We start from the raw sequence: 17,409 nt of genomic DNA, 5'->3' as shown, positions 1-17,409 counted from the left end.
TGTGTTGCAGATATAACGACATTCCAAGTACGACTTAATCATAACCGTCGGATTCCCAACCAACGTCATGATTCGTCCGGTTTGATCATTGATATCGTATGATGGCGATGATATCCCTCCATAACCGAACCGACCGCACGCACTAGAGCCCATGGGATATGTAGTTAAGTGACGCGCCTCGCTTGCCTCGTGTCCTCGTTTTTCTTATCGTTGTTTCGTAAATGACTTTGTTGTCCTTTTAATTTTGCTGTTATTTACTTACTTTTGCACGGGTATGGGGGTAAAACGGGTAAAATAGAGAAATGCATTGGGTTCGGTTACAAGATGTGGGGGCCACGCTTGCTTGATTACAGCGTCAGGGGATTAGAATTTAGAAGCGCACTAGAGTTTGGTTGGGTAAAAGGCTAGCAGTTGGTGGCCTTAATGGGCTCACAGACCCAGACCCATTTTTGGGCCTTGATAATAGACCCCCAATCCATACCCAATTGTGGATCTTAATAAAGCCCGTCAGGGCAAATGCAATGGTGAAGTGGTATTGGACCAACAAAGATGTTGTCTTTTGCTGATGTGGCTGTATTGTAAAATGTGTTTTGCTTATGTGGTTGTATTGGGATAAGTGTTTTGCTGATGTGGATGTATTGATATTTAATGTTTTGGTGTAGTTTTGTTGTGGATAATATGGAGGAATGGAATGTTGTTGGGTTGGGTGGAAAGAGAAAGTGTGTGGGAAGAAAAAGTGTATAGAAATTTGTGTTTTGCTGATGTGGCTGTATTAGAATACGTGTTTGACTTGACTTTTTGTGTAATAGAGGTGGGACCGGGCCAACAAAAATGTTTGCCCAGTAAATTGTTTCTTATTGCATTTTGCCCTCAGAGCTCATGTTTAATGATCAAGGCCCACAATTGCCTTTCAGTCAGGGAGACCAAAATACATCGATTTCCACGACAAGTAATCGGTCGATTTTGGTTGTTTGTAAATACAAAAGGATTTGGTTAAGTAAGTATACAGGAAACCAACCACACACGCTTATAATATCGTATAAAGAATGTTCAATGGCATTGATAACAGAAGGATATACGTACCAGGAGACGAATTTTGGTTGCAGATCAGATGGTGCAGAGCCTTAAAAGCATGGAGTTGCGAGGAGAGGAGGGTTGTACGTGTGGAAATAGGGTTATTCGGTTGATATGTGTGTGTGTGTGAGCGGAGAGTAAACTCTCTGATAAGTATGGAAAAAACTCTCTCAGCAATCCTTTTCTTTTCTTTCCTTTCCTTGCAATGTATAGTTTCTATGAACTCGCTTGGTATTCTTCCGTTTTAGGGTTTAGGAAACATTTTTGAATTCAAGACGTTTGTGATGAAATAAGATATAGTCATTAATTCAAGACTTTTTGATTTTATAATAAAACCGTTGAGAGCTTTATTGGCAGAATGTAAATGTATCTTATTTTCATTTACTACTATTATAATTATATGTCATAAACAAAACTCATTGAAGCATTTAATAGTTTTTAACTTTTTAAAAATTTGTCTTGACTCTAAAATTAGAAAAATAAAAATTATTTGCGGACATCTAGGAAGTTAAAGGAACCCAATGATATGGATTATGGAAGATTCTCAACAGGGGCATTCCTAAGGATGAGCGAGACGGGTGGTCACCCATGGCCTTGAAATCCTCAGGGTCCCATATTTTTTAAAAAAATTAAATTATTAATAGTATAGTAGTCATAGTAAATGTTAAATGAGTAAGTTATTTTGTCTATTGAAAGTGATTTGGTAGGAAAAAAAATTGATTGCATCAACATAATTAGTGATTTTACATCTTAAAATGCTACAAGATGTTATATTTAAGTAATATACGATATTTAATTTTTTTTTTAAAATGCCCCTTATTTGAAGTTTACGCAGGCCCCCGAAGACTCGGGTATGCCACCACTGTTTCTCAATGCTAATTTTAATATGTAAGAGGTAAAACAATATTTACGTTACACTCATGAACATATAAGTCAAATTTAATATTTTGGCCCTATCGTTGAACATAAACATTTTAGTGATGTGGTATGCATCATTTAATCAACAATATGGTTAAAAATTGGTTTAGATTATGCCCAATCAATTCACCTTAGACATTATCACTTACAAATTTAAAGAAGGCACAATCCTAAATTTCATTTAAATGCAAATCTAAGCATAATTACATTTTTTTGTTAAGTCACACATCTTTCTATTAATATAAAACAATGTGATTTATAAACATGACTCAACATAATAACTCTCGAGGCATTTTTTAAAAACAGAAAATCACTCGTCTTAGATTGAAAATGTAAAAAATACCTCAAATAGTTTGTGTTAAAACCTTTTTTCTCCTATTTTATCTAGTTCTCCCTTTTTTTTTCTTCTTCAAATTTTAACATTTTTTTTATAGGATGTTCCGAAAGAATATAGTTTTTTTTTCCTTTCACATATTTTATTTAATTAAACAAATATTTATACCATTCAATGAATAGGAGCAACTCGGTCTTTGTCACGCCGTCGTTTTGGTGACTTTATGGTTCTCTATGCATTCTGTCAAAGGAAGAGAGTTTGTCGCTATCTGTAGACACTGCTACGTGTGGTTCCCACTTCACGGTGACCATGGAGAAGTAGAAATGTTTCGCTCGAAAGTCATAAATCAATCTTGCCGATGAAGCCATAATCACAAAGTATCGACACCAGTATCGGCTGCTGTAGTGTCCTGTCCCCCTTTAGAGCTTTCGATTCTGGTCCACCAGTTCACTCTCCTCTTCGATGGCTACCTTTTCTGATTGTTCCACTATTATCTCTCTCGACAATATTAACCCCAGGGTATCCTATTTCTTTTTTTTCTTTTTTTCTCTTGCTCCTACATTGTTGAATTGCTTCTCGTTCATGGGTTGGTTATTGATTTCATTTTCTTGGGCATTTGGATTTTTTTTTAACACTGATGTTCAGATTCGGCTGTGTTTTTTTTCATAATAGTTTGATTCTATTCGTTTCTGGATCCTTGTATCCGACTGTCTTCCTTTTACCAGAGGTTTAGTTTAGTTTTGTGCGTGGTGGGTATGACCGATTTTGATAATTCTGTCGAGATTGTGGCTTTTACTTACATCACTCGTTGATTACACTCTGTTCATACTAGTACGTATGTATGCCTCAAATACTGTGCTGATTTGCAGACATTTTTAATGGAAACTGAATGAGGTTTTTAGTTGGAAAACCACTGTTAGCAATTATTTAGAATATGCAGCAGCTCATATTGGAGTGGACTGAGAAACTGTAGAGATGCAGTCTTACTGGACCGACACTAGTCTAATATTTTCATTTAGCAATGCTGCCAAAGTAATACATGTCAAATCCATTCTAATTGAGTTTTTGGATAAATGTTTTGACTTTTGAAGATTAATCTGTGAAGTATGACTTATTTGTTTTTGTACTGATTGCTTAACTTTAGAGGATTCTCTACTCCAGCAAGCACACACCCTTGCTCTGGGGTTCATAGTTCTTGAACTAATCTGTCCGTGGTCTTCTTTCACTATAGTTTCCTCTTTCTTTTCCAGATCTTGAAGTGTGATTATAGTATTCGTGGAGAGATTGTGACCCTTGCCCAGGTAAACGTGTGGAGCTGCATGCTGTAGCTCTAATGTTAAGCAATTTCTATCATATTCTAACTATCACATGTGGACATAAATGCACACTGCATCATTTATACTTTATGAACAATCTTGCATGCATGCATGGTGAGTTGGATGATATCAATTCTGCATTTTCTATAACATAATCTTTGTATTCTGAAAGTTCCTATTATGTCCTTGCACAGAGTTTAGAAAAAGAGTTGCAAGCTAAGCCGGGATCACAACCCTTTGATGAGGTTCCTTTCTTTTTTCTTTTGATATTTCACAAACCAATAGTTGTGGGTTTTGGTACCAATTGATTACTTTGATGCCCAAAAAATGTATTTGTATGCAATTTCTTTGTGCCAAATGAATATGTTATCCTGTTCTTTGACCAACTTGGATGTTTAGGTTGAATCCTAACAAAGATAGGAAGGAGAAAAAGTAGTACAATATTGTTTTTTTTCCTTTTAAGTTACTAAGGGGGCATGGATTTTGCCCTTGCCTCTACATAGGCACCTTTTCTATTTGATTACTTATTCTTTGTTATCTTTTACAGGTTCTTTATTGTCACATTGGAAATCCCCAATATCTAGGTCAACAGCCAATAACATTTTTCCGACAGGTTCATCATTGCTAAAACTTCCTGGTGAAAGCATTATGTTTATGCATTCAAGTTAATTAACAATGATATTTATCTTAGGTTCTTGCATTATGTGACTATCCAGCCATTTTGGACAAACGTGAAACGCAGGTTTTGTTCAGGTATAATGATTAAATCCAGTTATACCCCACCTGTTCACTTAATTATTTCATGAATAGTTTTTGGTATATGTTTTTCTTCAAAATTTGAGAAATATTGAAGTGTATTATGCTAGGACCATATTTCCGTAAACAAGTCTTCATGTTTTTACTGTATTAGGTGTGGGTGGGTGGGTATGAGTATGCAATTCTCATTATTTTGCAGAATCTATCAATGTGTGCAGTCAACATTCTTAGAGAACCCTTTATCTTCCATTGAATCCACAAAAAAAAAGAAGGAAAAAAGAAGGGAAGTCCTTCCTGGTGATCAACATCTTCCTGGCAGAAATGTTTTTGTGTTGTGTTTTAAAGGCCCCCTTCTATATGATCATCCGGTGCCTTTCTGTTAACTTTCGTATATTCATTCAGTGCAGATGCCATCGAGCGAGCTTCAAAGATTATAGATCAAATTCCTGGAAAAACCACTGGCATTTACAGTGACGCACAGGTTATGATCAGTTGATCACATGGCCTCATTCTTACCTTGAAATTTCAGATTAATGTGTTACTTACCAACCCATTTTCTTTTTTATTTGCTATCAGGGTATTAAGGGATTACGTGATACAATTGCTGCTGGAATAGAAGCCCGTGACGGTTTTCCTGCTGATCCAAATGATGTTTTCTTGATAGATGGTGCAACTGCAGGGGTAATGGCCTATTTGACATTTTGCGATTCAATAAACGCAAATATGATGACAATAATATGCTAGCCTAAACATAGCTCGTCTAATTTTATGTCTTCGCTGTTACCAGGTCCAGATTATGATGCAGTTCCTTATAAGATCGGAAAAGGATGGAATTCTTTGTCCCATCCCTCAGTACCCTATATACTCTGCTTCAATTGCTCTACATGGTGGCTCTCTGGTATGCTTATTCTGCTTAAAGGCTTGCTTATAAACTCATGTCTCATCTAAGTAGTTAGTTTAGGATTGATAGATAGTTGCTTGAAATCCTTCATAGCAAAGGATTGGCCCTTGACATTATAATGAATAGCTGGAAAAAATGGACACTATTACCTTGGAGATTCTGTTACATTGGTACTAGTCTTTGAAGTGGGATTTCATGGTTTTTATTGCAGGTTCCTTATTACCTAGACGAAGCAAAAGGGTGGGGATTGGAAGTTTCTGAGCTCAAGAAGCAATTGGATTATGCCAAGTCTAAGGGTATTGCTGTCAGGGCATTGGTTGCCATAAACCCAGGCAACCCGACCGGTCAGGTAAGCAACACTTGGCCTTTTCTTGAACTTCTATTCAAATTTCCATAAAATAACTTTGATGGGAGGTAATTGCAGGTTCTTGCTAAAGATAAACAGTGTGAAATTGTGGAGTTCTGCAAGCAGGAAGGGCTTGTTCTTTTGGCTGATGAGGTGGGTAGATATAACAGGTTTTGACTTTACCACTTGATGACATTAGTTGCCTAGCACCCTTAGATTCTTAATAACAATCTTTTGCATGTTCTTTTGTGTCAATGACTGTATTAACATAATTTTTCAATGAACTTTATGTAGGTTTATCAGGACAATGTGTATGTTCCAGAGAAGAAGTTTCACTCGTTTAAGAAGATCTCAAGGTCCATTGGATATGGAGAAAAGGATATTCCTCTAGTATCTTTTCAGTCTGTATCTAAAGGTAGATCCTTTAATCATTAACGTTGATCGAGTTGAAGAAGGAGATGGAGATATTTTTGCATATCTGTTAGAGCTCAAGAAGAGCATAATCAGTCTTTCTTTATGTTGTTCTTCAGGATATTATGGGGAATGTGGAAAAAGAGGAGGTTACATGGAGGTCACTGGGTTTGGAGCTGATGTAAGGGAACAATTATACAGAGTGTTTTGTGCTAATTGCTGTGCTAATATCCCTGGTCAAATTCTTGCAAGCCTTGTTATGAGTCCACCCAAGGTTAGATCCTTTTCCCCTCTTTAAGTAGTGCTGCCTTTTTTTTTCCGACTCTCTTTTTTTATTTTTTTTGGAAAAAAAATGGACGAAGGGTTAGCCAGGGTCCAGTTTAGCAACTCGCGACATGCCCAAGAGGTTTTGCCTTCTGAGTTGTGATTGAGAACTGTTGTTGGGACTAATGTGGTGCTAAATTGTGTTTCTTTAAGGCATGCTTTTGACATATGATTATGTTCAACTTAAAGTGCATTTCTTGACTATTATGATAAGTGATAATTGGTCAATTTATGCAGGTGGGTGATGAATCCTACGAGTCTTATTGTGCGGAGAGAGATGGAATACTCTCATCCTTGGCAAGGCGTGCAAAGGTCGGTTTGATCAATTTTATTTATTTGAGTTAGTAGTACATGGATAATGCAGACATTGGATGATGTCAGACAATGAACACACACTACAATTTCCACCTCATATAATCATATTGCCATTCTAACAATATGTTGGTATTGTGGTTATTGATGCAGGCATTGGAATATGCATTCAACAGTTTGGAGGGCATAACGTGCAACAAGGCGGAGGGAGCAATGTATCTTTTCCCAAGTATTCAGCTTCCTCAAAAGGCAGTCAAAGCAGCAGAAGCAGCAAACGCAGCCCCAGATGTGTTCTACTGTCGTCGTCTTGTTAGTGCCACTGGAATTGTTGTTTCTTCTGGTTCCGGCTTTGGCCAGGTCTGTTCGTAATTTTACTTTCGGCATGTTGATTGTACAGGTTGAAACTCAGCAAAATAAATAGTGCTAGCATGGCATCATAAGAAAAAAGTATATATGCAACCTACCCTTGAAATTAAAAACCATAGACTTCAATTCACTTTAATGAATAAAAATCAAGTTTATCATTATATTTAGCTTGTGCAGCTCCTTCTGACTTTGGAATGATGCTTTTGTGATTCTTTCTGGAAGGTCCCTGGTACTTGGCATTTTAGGTGCACCATATTACCTCAAGAGGATAAGATTCCAGCGATTATCTCCCGTCTGAAAGAGTTCCATACGAGTTTCATGGACGAGTTTCGTGACTAACAGATCTCACCATCCATTGCCTTCAAGAGATAGAGCTTCATAATAAGGTGCAACCAGCCAATTTTCATGTAGAGACATGAATATTTCACTAGGGCAGTTCCCAGTTTTTATGTTGAAGGATGGTGAGTCATTGATTGAATCTCTGTAAATGTCTGAACTAGTTGATTTGTCAACTAACTTATTCTGAAAACTTCAGAAATTCTTAATCACCTCTGATCTTTGATCTAACTGAGACGGTGATTCTACTGCTAGTCAATCAAATTTGAACACAATCTTGTATTTGAGGTTATGGAGGTTAGGATAAATTGGAGATGTTTGCAGGGGAATTAGGGTCCCAAACATCCCATCCTTACCAAACTTTTTTTTTTCTTTCTAGATGCCTTGTTGACTCTTCCAACTCAAAATGTGTGAATAAGCTCCATTGTTTCATTTTAATGAAAAATAGGGTTGTACAAAAATTATCTATATATAATTGAACCGACCAATAATGGAATGGTCGGTTATTTAAAAAAAATTACATATTTTTTTAAATAATCTACCTGAAAATTGATCGAAAATAATTGATCATTAGTTAAATTTATGTCAAAAAGCCCGGAAAAAATCCACTGTAACAAACACGGCAAAATGCAGCACTTGTGGTAGTGGAGCAGACGGCCTACTCCATTGATACAGTAATTCACATGCAATGATCACAAAACTAAACTAAAATTATAAATTATAAAAAAAAAAATTGGTAAAGGCGAAAGTTCATGGAAAGAAAACAAACACAAAGGATTAAAGGAGGCCCATGCTTTACTCTGTTATTCCCAAAGCCGATACTCTTCCCTTTTAGAAGAGAAACTTGTTGTTCCCTTTTAGAAGAAAAACTTGTTGACCGACTCTCTCCTCTCTTTCACCCTTTCTATCTCGGTAATACCAAACCCTAGAAACCCGAATCTCTCGATCTCTCTGCGCTGTTACTCAGAAGTAAGCTTAGCTGGCACCATCATCCATGGCGGCATCGACTTCGCTATGGACCATCTGTGTAACCCTAGCTTTGACGCTAATAGTTCTGGTGGTGTCCGGTAATTCCGAAGGAGACGCTCTCTATACCCTGCGTCGGAGCTTGTCGGATCCGGATAATGTTCTCCAGAGCTGGGATCCGACCCTTGTTAACCCCTGCACTTGGTTCCACATCACTTGCAACCAAGATAACCGCGTCACTCGAGTGTATTATTTCTCTCCCCCTTCACTCCATGCCGCATATATATATATTGATATATTGAATTAAAACTGGTGCTGTTATTGGATTTGAAGTGGATATTTTGTGTTATTTTTGTTAGCTCCCGCTGATTGCCTTTTTTCTTTAATTATCGAAATTTAAGTTCTTTCCTCTTTTGCGTTCTTAGCTACATACTTTGCTGGGTGAAAATTTTTATCTGTTACACATGGATATAAGGGGAGTAAGGAGCCTGATTTTCTTGTCTGCAACAGATTCTTTGCCATCCTGGGTAGTTAATTCAATGAGATTATCCATGTGGCCCACCGTGGAGAGGTTATAAGCTCTTATAAAGACAACTTTTTTCGTGGGATAGGACATATCACTGTATGATTAGTGGAGATCTTAGCTTTAGGCTGGAACAAAATGGGAAAAAGAATTGGGGTAAGGCTATGATTATTTTTTTTTGACAAGCAAGGTAAGGCTATGATTATGATGATAGGAGATTTGGGGAAAGGGTTTTATTGAGTGGGGGAAGGGTGGGAGGGATTGGTGATGTGGGTTCTACAATTTCTACAGTCAGAAGCACCTTAACATAAGCTAGTTTTCCGAAGTATTTGATTTAAGGAGGGCACTTTCACCTGCATATATGTTTTTTTACCCTATAGAAGTATTTCTTTCACTATTTTTTTTTTCTTGCTAGGAACTTGACGTTTTTGGTTTTTTTGAGCATTTAATTATTGTGGTGGTACTGAATTTACATTATTTTGTGCAGGGACTTGGGGAATTCAAATCTATTTGGACATCTAGTTCCTGAACTTGGGAAGCTAGAGCACTTGCAATATCTGTATGTTTCTTATTCTTTCCTAATTAGTATTTTGGTAAAGTACCTGTCACTGCATGGTGCTGTCAGCTGTGCTATAGTTGGTCCTTATTGCTTTTATTATTTGTGTAATTTTTTTACTGTTGACCATCTTGTTCATTCTTTTTTAGGGAGCTTTATAAAAACAACATTCAAGGAACTATTCCTGCTGAGCTTGGTAACTTGAAGAGTCTTGTCAGCTTGGACTTGTATAACAACAACATCTCTGGGACTATTCCTCCTTCGCTGGGGAAGTTGAAGTCTCTTGTATTTCTGTGAGTTTGATCAAATTTAAGTGTATATGGTTATGAGTACTTAGTAAGAGCTTTTTTTAAACATATTCTCATGTTTGGAATTGCTGTCATGTTCTCCATTTATATTTGCTTGAAAATTTAAAGAGTGCTCAGATGGTCAAATTGGTGGGATTAAACTTATGATGCCTGGTGTTATTTGCTATGGACAAATATTGGTCTAGCTACTAGATATTCACATTACTAGAGTGTTACTGAGATTGGGTGCTTACATCATCATGATACCAACCGTCATTGAGATGTTTTTTTTTAATCTACCTCAATATTTGTCTCTCAGTATAGTCATCAGTTTTTTTAATATGACATTTCCAGCAGCTGGTCTTCCTCATATTCTTGTTTGGTTTGGCAGACGGCTTAATGACAATCGATTAACTGGTCCAATCCCCAGAGCATTTGTGGGTATTTCCAGCCTAAAAGTTGTGTAAGTATTGTTCTCTGGTGGATATTGATGGGGTGGTAATATTATATTATACGTATCTGCATATTCACTGATATTTGCCTGATATTCCAGGGATGTCTCAAACAACGATTTGTGTGGAACAATTCCCACCAGTGGACCATTTGCACACATCCCTTTGAACAAGTATGTCTCACTTTAATTAACCAATAGTTAATGTTTATGCGTGACTTGGATTATTGTACTCATTATCTTAATTTTGCGCCTTGCATAAAAAGACCGTCACCTTAATATTGCACCTTGTGCCTAAGGCTCTAAGAGGGCCTTTGAGCTCTTGACAATGCTTGTTTTGGACCGACTTTTGTGTACTATGACACCCTTCCTTTTGTCTTTGAACGATGATTTTGGGAGTTTGGGCTGTATTTTATCATCCTAGTACAGCCCATGTGAGAAGCATGATGATTTAAATGTTACTATTTAACCTTTTCTTATTAAAATTATTTGAGTTACTGGCACATCATTTTTTTTTTTTGATAATGTCTTTCTCTAGCAAACATCGATGATCTTTTCTTGTAGTCTTTTTGTATCCTTGTGTGTGGGCTGAGGCGAATATTTGCAATCTCCTTTCCTTTCTAGGTTTGTTGTCAGTTCTTATATTTCCTCTCCTTAACTTGTGTTGTTTAAATGCTGTAGCTTTGAGAATAACCCTCGACTGGAAGGTCCAGAGTTACTGGGACTTGCAAGCTATGACACTAACTGCTCATAATGCTTGAAAACAAGTTGATGATGCAGAATCTGAATTATCCTTCAATTGGATACGTACCACGTATGTATGTCAGAATTTGTATCGCCTCATTGTAGTGGGATTGGTAAAAAAGGGTCCCTCATATAAAGTATTTGTAAATTTTAAAGATTGTTAACTTATCAGCATTTTATAACTGTAATATTGTGCACCCGTAAGAGTTACTCAAGACATGAATCTATGTTGAACCTTTGTGAATGAAGGGTACTAAATATGCATATACTAGATTTATATGTTTACACTGTAATGCCGTTTGCATACAATGGTGTACGTCTGAGCATCATTCAGATCAATTGTGAATCTGTGACATCCACTGCTGTTTATGACGGTGATTCTACTCTGCTAGTAGATTCTTTAGCTAGCTGTGTGTATTTGTTCATTTAGCCCTGTGGTATTGATTTGGGTAAACAAGTGTTTTATTCGTGTAAATTGGAAATGAGTCCTTTGAAAACAGGAGCTGAAAAAAGAACTTGAAACTTGCAAGTATTGATGGATCAGCAAAGTAGTAGTTGTCACACCTATTCTTATTTTTTCCATTTCATCTTCTTTTAACTGGGCCGTGCTCTTGGGCCATATGAGTGGGCTTACTACTCTATTGGGTTGTAGACAGCCCATAAGACTACATAACTCGGAAGGATTACTAGTGGGATCGAGCAGCCTAAGATCAAATATGTGATGATCAACATCGCATATTTGAACTAGGTAATTATAGGGATCTTAACAGTTAATATCTCAGTTGCACAATGTGGGACACCAATTCATTTGGATATCATATGCGTCCAGCTCGACAATTGAGACTGAGACAATTGGAATACCAATTGTAGGGATCTTTATCATTTTCGATTGTAAAATGACCGGGGTAAGTAAGCACAAATTTTGAATAATATTACATTTTTCCGAAACTGTGTAATCTGTCGTTTTTTTATTTTTATTTTTAACAAAGTGGAATTCTGCAACCCCATGGACGTAGAATCTGCCTGGCTAAACGATTATTGTGTGTATGTATATACATGACTAGTCATATTGAGCTCATGATCGATCGATCTCCTTACTCCTTGTCTTGTTAGAAAATACTCAAAATAGTAGCTGAAAAGTGAAGCAAGCTTTGCTGGTTGACTTGCTCGCACCGGCAGTCCGGCACTAAATTGAAAAAGCGCAGGCACAATGGTAAATTGGAAAGGGATTCCCTTTAATTGGGACAGCTCGATTTATTCTTTTAATAGTGCACCATTACTCTAAAAGAATTGGCCCTGAAAATGATCATACACTAAGATATTTGCTGCCATTTTGTCACAGAATATTACATGAAGCTTCGCACCAAGAAGAAAAAGCAATACCAGACAAAAAAAAAGGAAAGAAGAAAAAGCAATAATATTGCCCCATGCACTATGAGTGAAAGATAAAATAACACATTTCTTATGACCATCCACATAATAATTATCAAAGATATACATATATTGACACCTAGACTCTTCACATTTTGTTAGGAGTCCACGTGGACTCCTAAACTTTCTCTATTCCTTTTACAAGTTTTAAGATTTCTCTATTCCTTTTACAAGCCTTAAGATACTTTGAAAACAATTAATTCAAAATATCTAAGAAATTAATAACAAAATAAAAAGTAACAATTGTAACAATTACTATATTTACACAATAGTTATAAAATTTAAATAGTAATCAATGTTTGCTAAATAAAAATATATTTCATTCATTATATTTAATCAATGGTTATGGAATTTGATAAGACAACAACTAATAATTTAATAATAATTTAAACACATTTACCAAAATTACATAGGTGAAATATATAATAGATGACATATAAAATACACTGCAAAGTATCAACATTTGATTACTTTTACAAATAATAATCTTATCCAGTAATTGTTTTATCATATAAAAAATATATTTTTTTCATTCAATCTAATGACATATTTAACTAATGATAATTTATATAATTATTGTGATATCGACATATAAATATGTGTATTATAAAATTTTAAAGGTATATATTTCTAATCTCATTTTAAAAAAGTAGATTAATAGTTTTGGTATAAACACTATTAACATTTAACTTTTATGTAAAATTGAATCAATATTGACCTCCTTATAGAACAATAAAAATGTAAAATATAATAGAATCAAGAAAAACCAAAAGAGATATAATGAATGGTCATAATTTTTGGTCAACTAAAAGTGAAAAAATGACAATGAAATGTGATTAAAAAAAATCAAAAACACAAAGAACAAGGAAATAAGACAATAAAAGAATGTAGGAGAGTATTAACAAAAATGCTAACAAGAAAAAATCATAAGAAAATCCCGATTGATTTACTGTGCACTAACAAGGAAGTCGACTTTCAAATACAAATTTAATTAAAATAAGTATGCCATCGACCATCCATATAATAATTATCAAATTCAAATACAAATTTTAAATAAGTATGTCATCAACCAGGTCAGCAAGCCAGCAAGGGCAATTCCAAACTCGACAGCTATATATAAGTGGACTACCACTACAAATTACTCTTCATCAACCAACACACAACACACCCCATCAACCCCCTGCCTCCTCCCTACTCTCTTTTTTTTTTGTCCCTTTTGTTCCCCAAAAGAGCCTATATGGCTCTCTCTTTTGGGTTCATGAGAGGTCTAATTGTGTGTTTTGTTTTGCTGTGTTTGTTTCAAGTTTCCTTTGGTGCTAAAACTAGGCATTACAAATGGGAGGTAGAGTACAAGTTTTGGTCACCGGATTGTGTAGAGAATCCGGTGATGACCATCAACGGCAAGTTTCCCGGGCCGATGATCCGAGCCAAGGCCGGAGACACCATTCATGTGGAACTTACTAACAAACTTCACACTGAAGGTGTTGTCATCCATTGGCATGGAATCAGACAGGTTTGGCTTGCATGTTCATTGTTCATTAGTATATGGAATTAATTTATATGTAAAAATTAAGGAATAATTATATTAGTTGTTTCTTTTCTACAGTTTGGAACACCATGGGCAGATGGGACTGCATCTATATCCCAGTGTGCTATTAACGCTGGTGAAACCTTCATTTACAGGTTCAAGGTTGATAAGGTAATTAATTAATTATTATTTTCAAATTTTCGTTTCTTATGAATTTTGTTTAAATTTTAATTAGGGTTCCAGATTAATTATATGATCGTGTGCAGGCAGGAACATATTTCTATCATGGACACTATGGAATGCAAAGATCAGCTGGATTGTACGGGTCTCTGATTGTCGACGTGGCAGGAGGAGAGAAGGAGCCATTCCACTATGATGGGGAGTTCAACTTGCTATTAAGCGATTGGTGGCACCAGAGTGCTCATGAGCAAGAGATTGGTCTCTCCTCCATTCCATTTCGCTGGATTGGTGAACCCCAGGTATATTTTAAAGAAAATTATATTATTCTTAAATTAATTGTATATTAATTAATTATGGTTGAATCTAGGTAGTATCTGTCACCTAGTTAAAAGTAATATTTATTATATTTGTCCAACCAGATCCAACGTTTATGCACTATTTTTTTTTTTTTTGTGGACAAATTGCCGGCATATATTGTCATATGGCACGACTGTTTTGAGACCATTTGACCTATAAATACGAAACAAATATGGTTTGAATAATGTATAATCTGTAGTAGTGGTGGCCCATTATTAAACCTAATCACGTCTCTATTTTTAAACTGTTAAGACTAAAAATCTTTAGTATAATCATTCGAGTGTTTTATAAGTAAAGCATAACTCCTCTTATAGTGAATACGTACATATTTTTCGAGCCTAAATACCAATGAAGAGGGCTAAAAAGTGTGGACCGATGACATAGTTGGGGTTGAAATTTCAACAAGGTGTATGATTTTTTTAAACTTTTCTTTTGTCTTTTTGTTTGGTACTCTTTATCTATTGGACCCAAATGAAGTGGTTAAGAAGGCAAAGATAGGTAATATTGACTAAAACTGACTTAATTTCCATATGATGACACAATTTCATTCTCCCTCTTTTTGACGTTGACTTTTGACTTTTAATTTGTTACAGACCCTACTAATGAATGGAAGAGGACAGTATAACTGCTCCCTGGCAGCGCCTTTTAGCAGCAATTACTCCTCCCTGGGCAAGTGCACGTTAAGGGGAGGTGAACAGTGCGCACCACACATTCTTCATGCACTTCCAAACAAGACATACAGACTCAGAATTGCCAGCACCACTGCCTTAGCTTCCCTCAACTTGGCCATTGGAGTAAGTTTATATTCTTATATTCTGATTCGGATTCTGATTCTGGCTCATGTGCAAAGTGGTTAGTTGCATTGTTTGATAGAAAATTTAGAATATATAGTACTTGTTTATCTATATATATATATGTGGATATTTTTATGTGCTGGCTTAACAAGTTGATGAGATGTGGAAGACAGTACAGCACACTAACCTTATCGGAGACCAGCCAAATGTGAACGACTTCAGGTGGGGTTGGTAATGATCGTTTAAATAAAAAAATTCAAACAAAAAAAGATAAATTAGAGGTCAAAGAGAAAGAGTGGTGGATTATTTTGCACTTCAAGTGGGCTTGGTAATGAAACGACATCATTACTTTCAAATAAGATAAATAGCTTGATCAAATACCATATGGACCCAGATATGGAAAGTTTTATATATGCACCAAAGGCAAATAATTAAGAGATGTGCATATGGGTCTGTAATGTAGTGGGTATTTGGCCAAACAGAGGATTGGGTTTCTTTTCAGAGGGTAGAGAAACTGAAAATTCATCTAGTGAGAAAACTGTCTGGTATCTCACTAACCGACTCGCATGCTGGTTTTTAATGTAGAACCCACTATTTAAAAGACTAGTTGCCCATGTAGGTGGGAGTCAAATGATGATATAAAGCCAAGTTTTTTACTTTTACTTACTTGCCTTTTAGGTGTTCGATTAAATGTCTGAAAGAACATATACATGTAGATTTTCTTCTCCCTTTAAGTAGATCAGAAGCCAATTTTACTACAAAGTGACCAGTGCTACTAATGTGATGATTACCTCTAATTCTGTCCATTTGTTGCATAATTTTTGTTCACAGAATCACAAGATGGTGGTGGTGGAAGCTGATGGAAATTATCTCCAACCCTTTGAAGTTGAGGACTTGGACATCTATTCTGGTGAGAGCTATTCAGTCCTTGTAAGAACGAATCAAGACCCAACCCAAAACTACTGGGTCTCGATTGGGGTTAGAGGAAGAGAACCCAAGACCCCTCAAGGCCTAACCTTGCTAAACTACCTTCCAAACTCAGCTTCAAAACTCCCTCTCACTGCCCCTCCAGTGACACCAAAATGGGATGATTATGACCACAGCAAGTCATTCTCTAACAAAATATTAGCCCTAATGGGATCCCCAAAACCGCCCGCAAATTACGATCACAGAATCATGCTGCTCAACACCCAAAACAGGATCAATGGATACACAAAATGGGCTATCAACAATGTTTCTTTAGTTTTACCCTTCACGCCTTACTTGGGTTCAATCAAGTATGGTCTAAAACATGCTTTTGACAATAATCCCCCACCAGAGAACTTCTCAAGCAACTATGATGTGATGAAGCCACCAATTAACCCAAACTCCACACATGGAAATGCAGTTTACATGCTCAATCTGAGCAGCACAACTGATGTCATACTACAAAATGCTAATGCATTGAGTGACAATGTTAGTGAGATCCACCCATGGCACTTACATGGGCATGATTTCTGGGTGTTGGGTTATGGAGAAGGCAAGTTCAGAGATGGTCATGATGAGAAGAAATTCAATTTGAAGAATCCACCATTGAGAAACACTGCAGTGATATTCCCTTATGGTTGGACTGCTTTGAGGTTTGTGACTGATAATCCAGGAGTTTGGGCTTTTCATTGCCACATTGAGCCTCATTTGCATATGGGGATGGGTGTTGTTTTTGCTGAAGGGGTGCACAGAGTGGGTAATATACCTAATCAGGCTCTTGCTTGTGGGTTGACTGGGAAGAAGTTCATGAAGAAAAACTAATAGTATTGCTAAGACTAATTAATTAGTGTTTCTGGTGTGACATCGGATGGATCATGGATGTCATGGGTATGTTTCTTTCACGAATAGTCTAAAATACCCTCCTTTGAGATTAACTGAGCTAGCTGCCTATTGTTTTCCTCCTTTGGGCCATTTGGTTGATTGATTTGTCATTTTGAGTACAGATTAAAGACGAGATTTGGGCTGAGCTCTTTTGGACATTCATATTTGGATATCGAAGCCCAATTTTCTAGAGACCAGGCCCAAAAATATTCACCTCACCCACACACATGACATATTTAGCTTATTACAGAGCAAGTACCGTTTGGGCCCTGCCATTGGGCTAGCCGTTTGGGCCATTCTCTTGGGCTAATGGTTTAATATAACTTAATGTTTAAATGAAAGTTACATTT

The 17,409-nt window shown here is 36.4% G+C and overlaps 3 protein-coding genes across 3 annotated transcripts; all 3 read left to right on the top strand.

The window, feature by feature from the left end:
• Nucleotides 1–2,683: 2,683 nt before the first annotated feature.
• Nucleotides 2,684–7,801, top strand: LOC120001684 (alanine aminotransferase 2-like). The gene is made up of 15 exons (XM_038850106.1): nucleotides 2,684–2,845; nucleotides 3,577–3,627; nucleotides 3,837–3,887; nucleotides 4,190–4,255; nucleotides 4,334–4,395; nucleotides 4,801–4,879; nucleotides 4,975–5,079; nucleotides 5,186–5,296; nucleotides 5,511–5,648; nucleotides 5,724–5,798; nucleotides 5,940–6,060; nucleotides 6,176–6,330; nucleotides 6,618–6,692; nucleotides 6,846–7,049; nucleotides 7,281–7,801. The coding sequence occupies exons 1-15, from the start codon at nucleotides 2,789–2,791 to the stop codon at nucleotides 7,395–7,397; spliced, it is 1,467 nt and encodes a 488-aa protein (XP_038706034.1). The 5' UTR covers nucleotides 2,684–2,788; the 3' UTR covers nucleotides 7,398–7,801.
• A 387-nt stretch (nucleotides 7,802–8,188) lies between these two features.
• Nucleotides 8,189–11,214, top strand: LOC120001685 (leucine-rich repeat protein 1-like). The gene is made up of 6 exons (XM_038850107.1): nucleotides 8,189–8,606; nucleotides 9,371–9,442; nucleotides 9,589–9,732; nucleotides 10,118–10,189; nucleotides 10,280–10,351; nucleotides 10,859–11,214. Exons 1-6 carry the CDS (start codon nucleotides 8,389–8,391, stop codon nucleotides 10,929–10,931), a joined length of 651 nt encoding a protein of 216 aa, XP_038706035.1. The 5' UTR covers nucleotides 8,189–8,388; the 3' UTR covers nucleotides 10,932–11,214.
• Nucleotides 11,215–13,518: 2,304 nt separating this feature from the next.
• Nucleotides 13,519–17,202, top strand: LOC120001683 (L-ascorbate oxidase-like). Its single transcript, XM_038850105.1, has 5 exons — nucleotides 13,519–13,865; nucleotides 13,959–14,051; nucleotides 14,147–14,359; nucleotides 15,011–15,211; nucleotides 16,043–17,202. The coding sequence occupies exons 1-5, from the start codon at nucleotides 13,590–13,592 to the stop codon at nucleotides 16,997–16,999; spliced, it is 1,740 nt and encodes a 579-aa protein (XP_038706033.1). The 5' UTR covers nucleotides 13,519–13,589; the 3' UTR covers nucleotides 17,000–17,202.
• The last annotated feature ends 207 nt before the right edge of the window (nucleotides 17,203–17,409 follow it).

This window comes from Tripterygium wilfordii, chromosome 7 (genome assembly GCF_013401445.1).
Source record: "Tripterygium wilfordii isolate XIE 37 chromosome 7, ASM1340144v1, whole genome shotgun sequence".
Taxonomy (NCBI): domain Eukaryota; kingdom Viridiplantae; phylum Streptophyta; class Magnoliopsida; order Celastrales; family Celastraceae; genus Tripterygium; species Tripterygium wilfordii.
Note: the sequence above shows the minus strand (reverse complement) of the source record. Positions and strands in the feature narration are given on the sequence as shown.

Excerpts from the sequence above, each read along its gene's own strand:
- LOC120001685 (XM_038850107.1), top strand. The coding sequence starts at position 8,389 with ATGGCGGCATCGACTTCGCTATGGACCATCTGTGTAACCCTAGCTTTG. Across the intron at positions 10,190-10,279 it reads ATTTCCAGCCTAAAAGTTGT|GGATGTCTCAAACAACGATT; the intron begins GTAAGTATTGTT and ends CTGATATTCCAG. Across the intron at positions 10,352-10,858 it reads GCACACATCCCTTTGAACAA|CTTTGAGAATAACCCTCGAC; the intron begins GTATGTCTCACT and ends TAAATGCTGTAG.
- LOC120001684 (XM_038850106.1), top strand. The coding sequence starts at position 2,789 with ATGGCTACCTTTTCTGATTGTTCCACTATTATCTCTCTCGACAATATT. Across the intron at positions 5,799-5,939 it reads TTGTTCTTTTGGCTGATGAG|GTTTATCAGGACAATGTGTA; the intron begins GTGGGTAGATAT and ends AACTTTATGTAG. Across the intron at positions 6,693-6,845 it reads CCTTGGCAAGGCGTGCAAAG|GCATTGGAATATGCATTCAA; the intron begins GTCGGTTTGATC and ends TTATTGATGCAG.
- LOC120001683 (XM_038850105.1), top strand. The coding sequence starts at position 13,590 with ATGGCTCTCTCTTTTGGGTTCATGAGAGGTCTAATTGTGTGTTTTGTT. Across the intron at positions 13,866-13,958 it reads ATTGGCATGGAATCAGACAG|TTTGGAACACCATGGGCAGA; the intron begins GTTTGGCTTGCA and ends TCTTTTCTACAG. Across the intron at positions 14,052-14,146 it reads ACAGGTTCAAGGTTGATAAG|GCAGGAACATATTTCTATCA; the intron begins GTAATTAATTAA and ends GATCGTGTGCAG.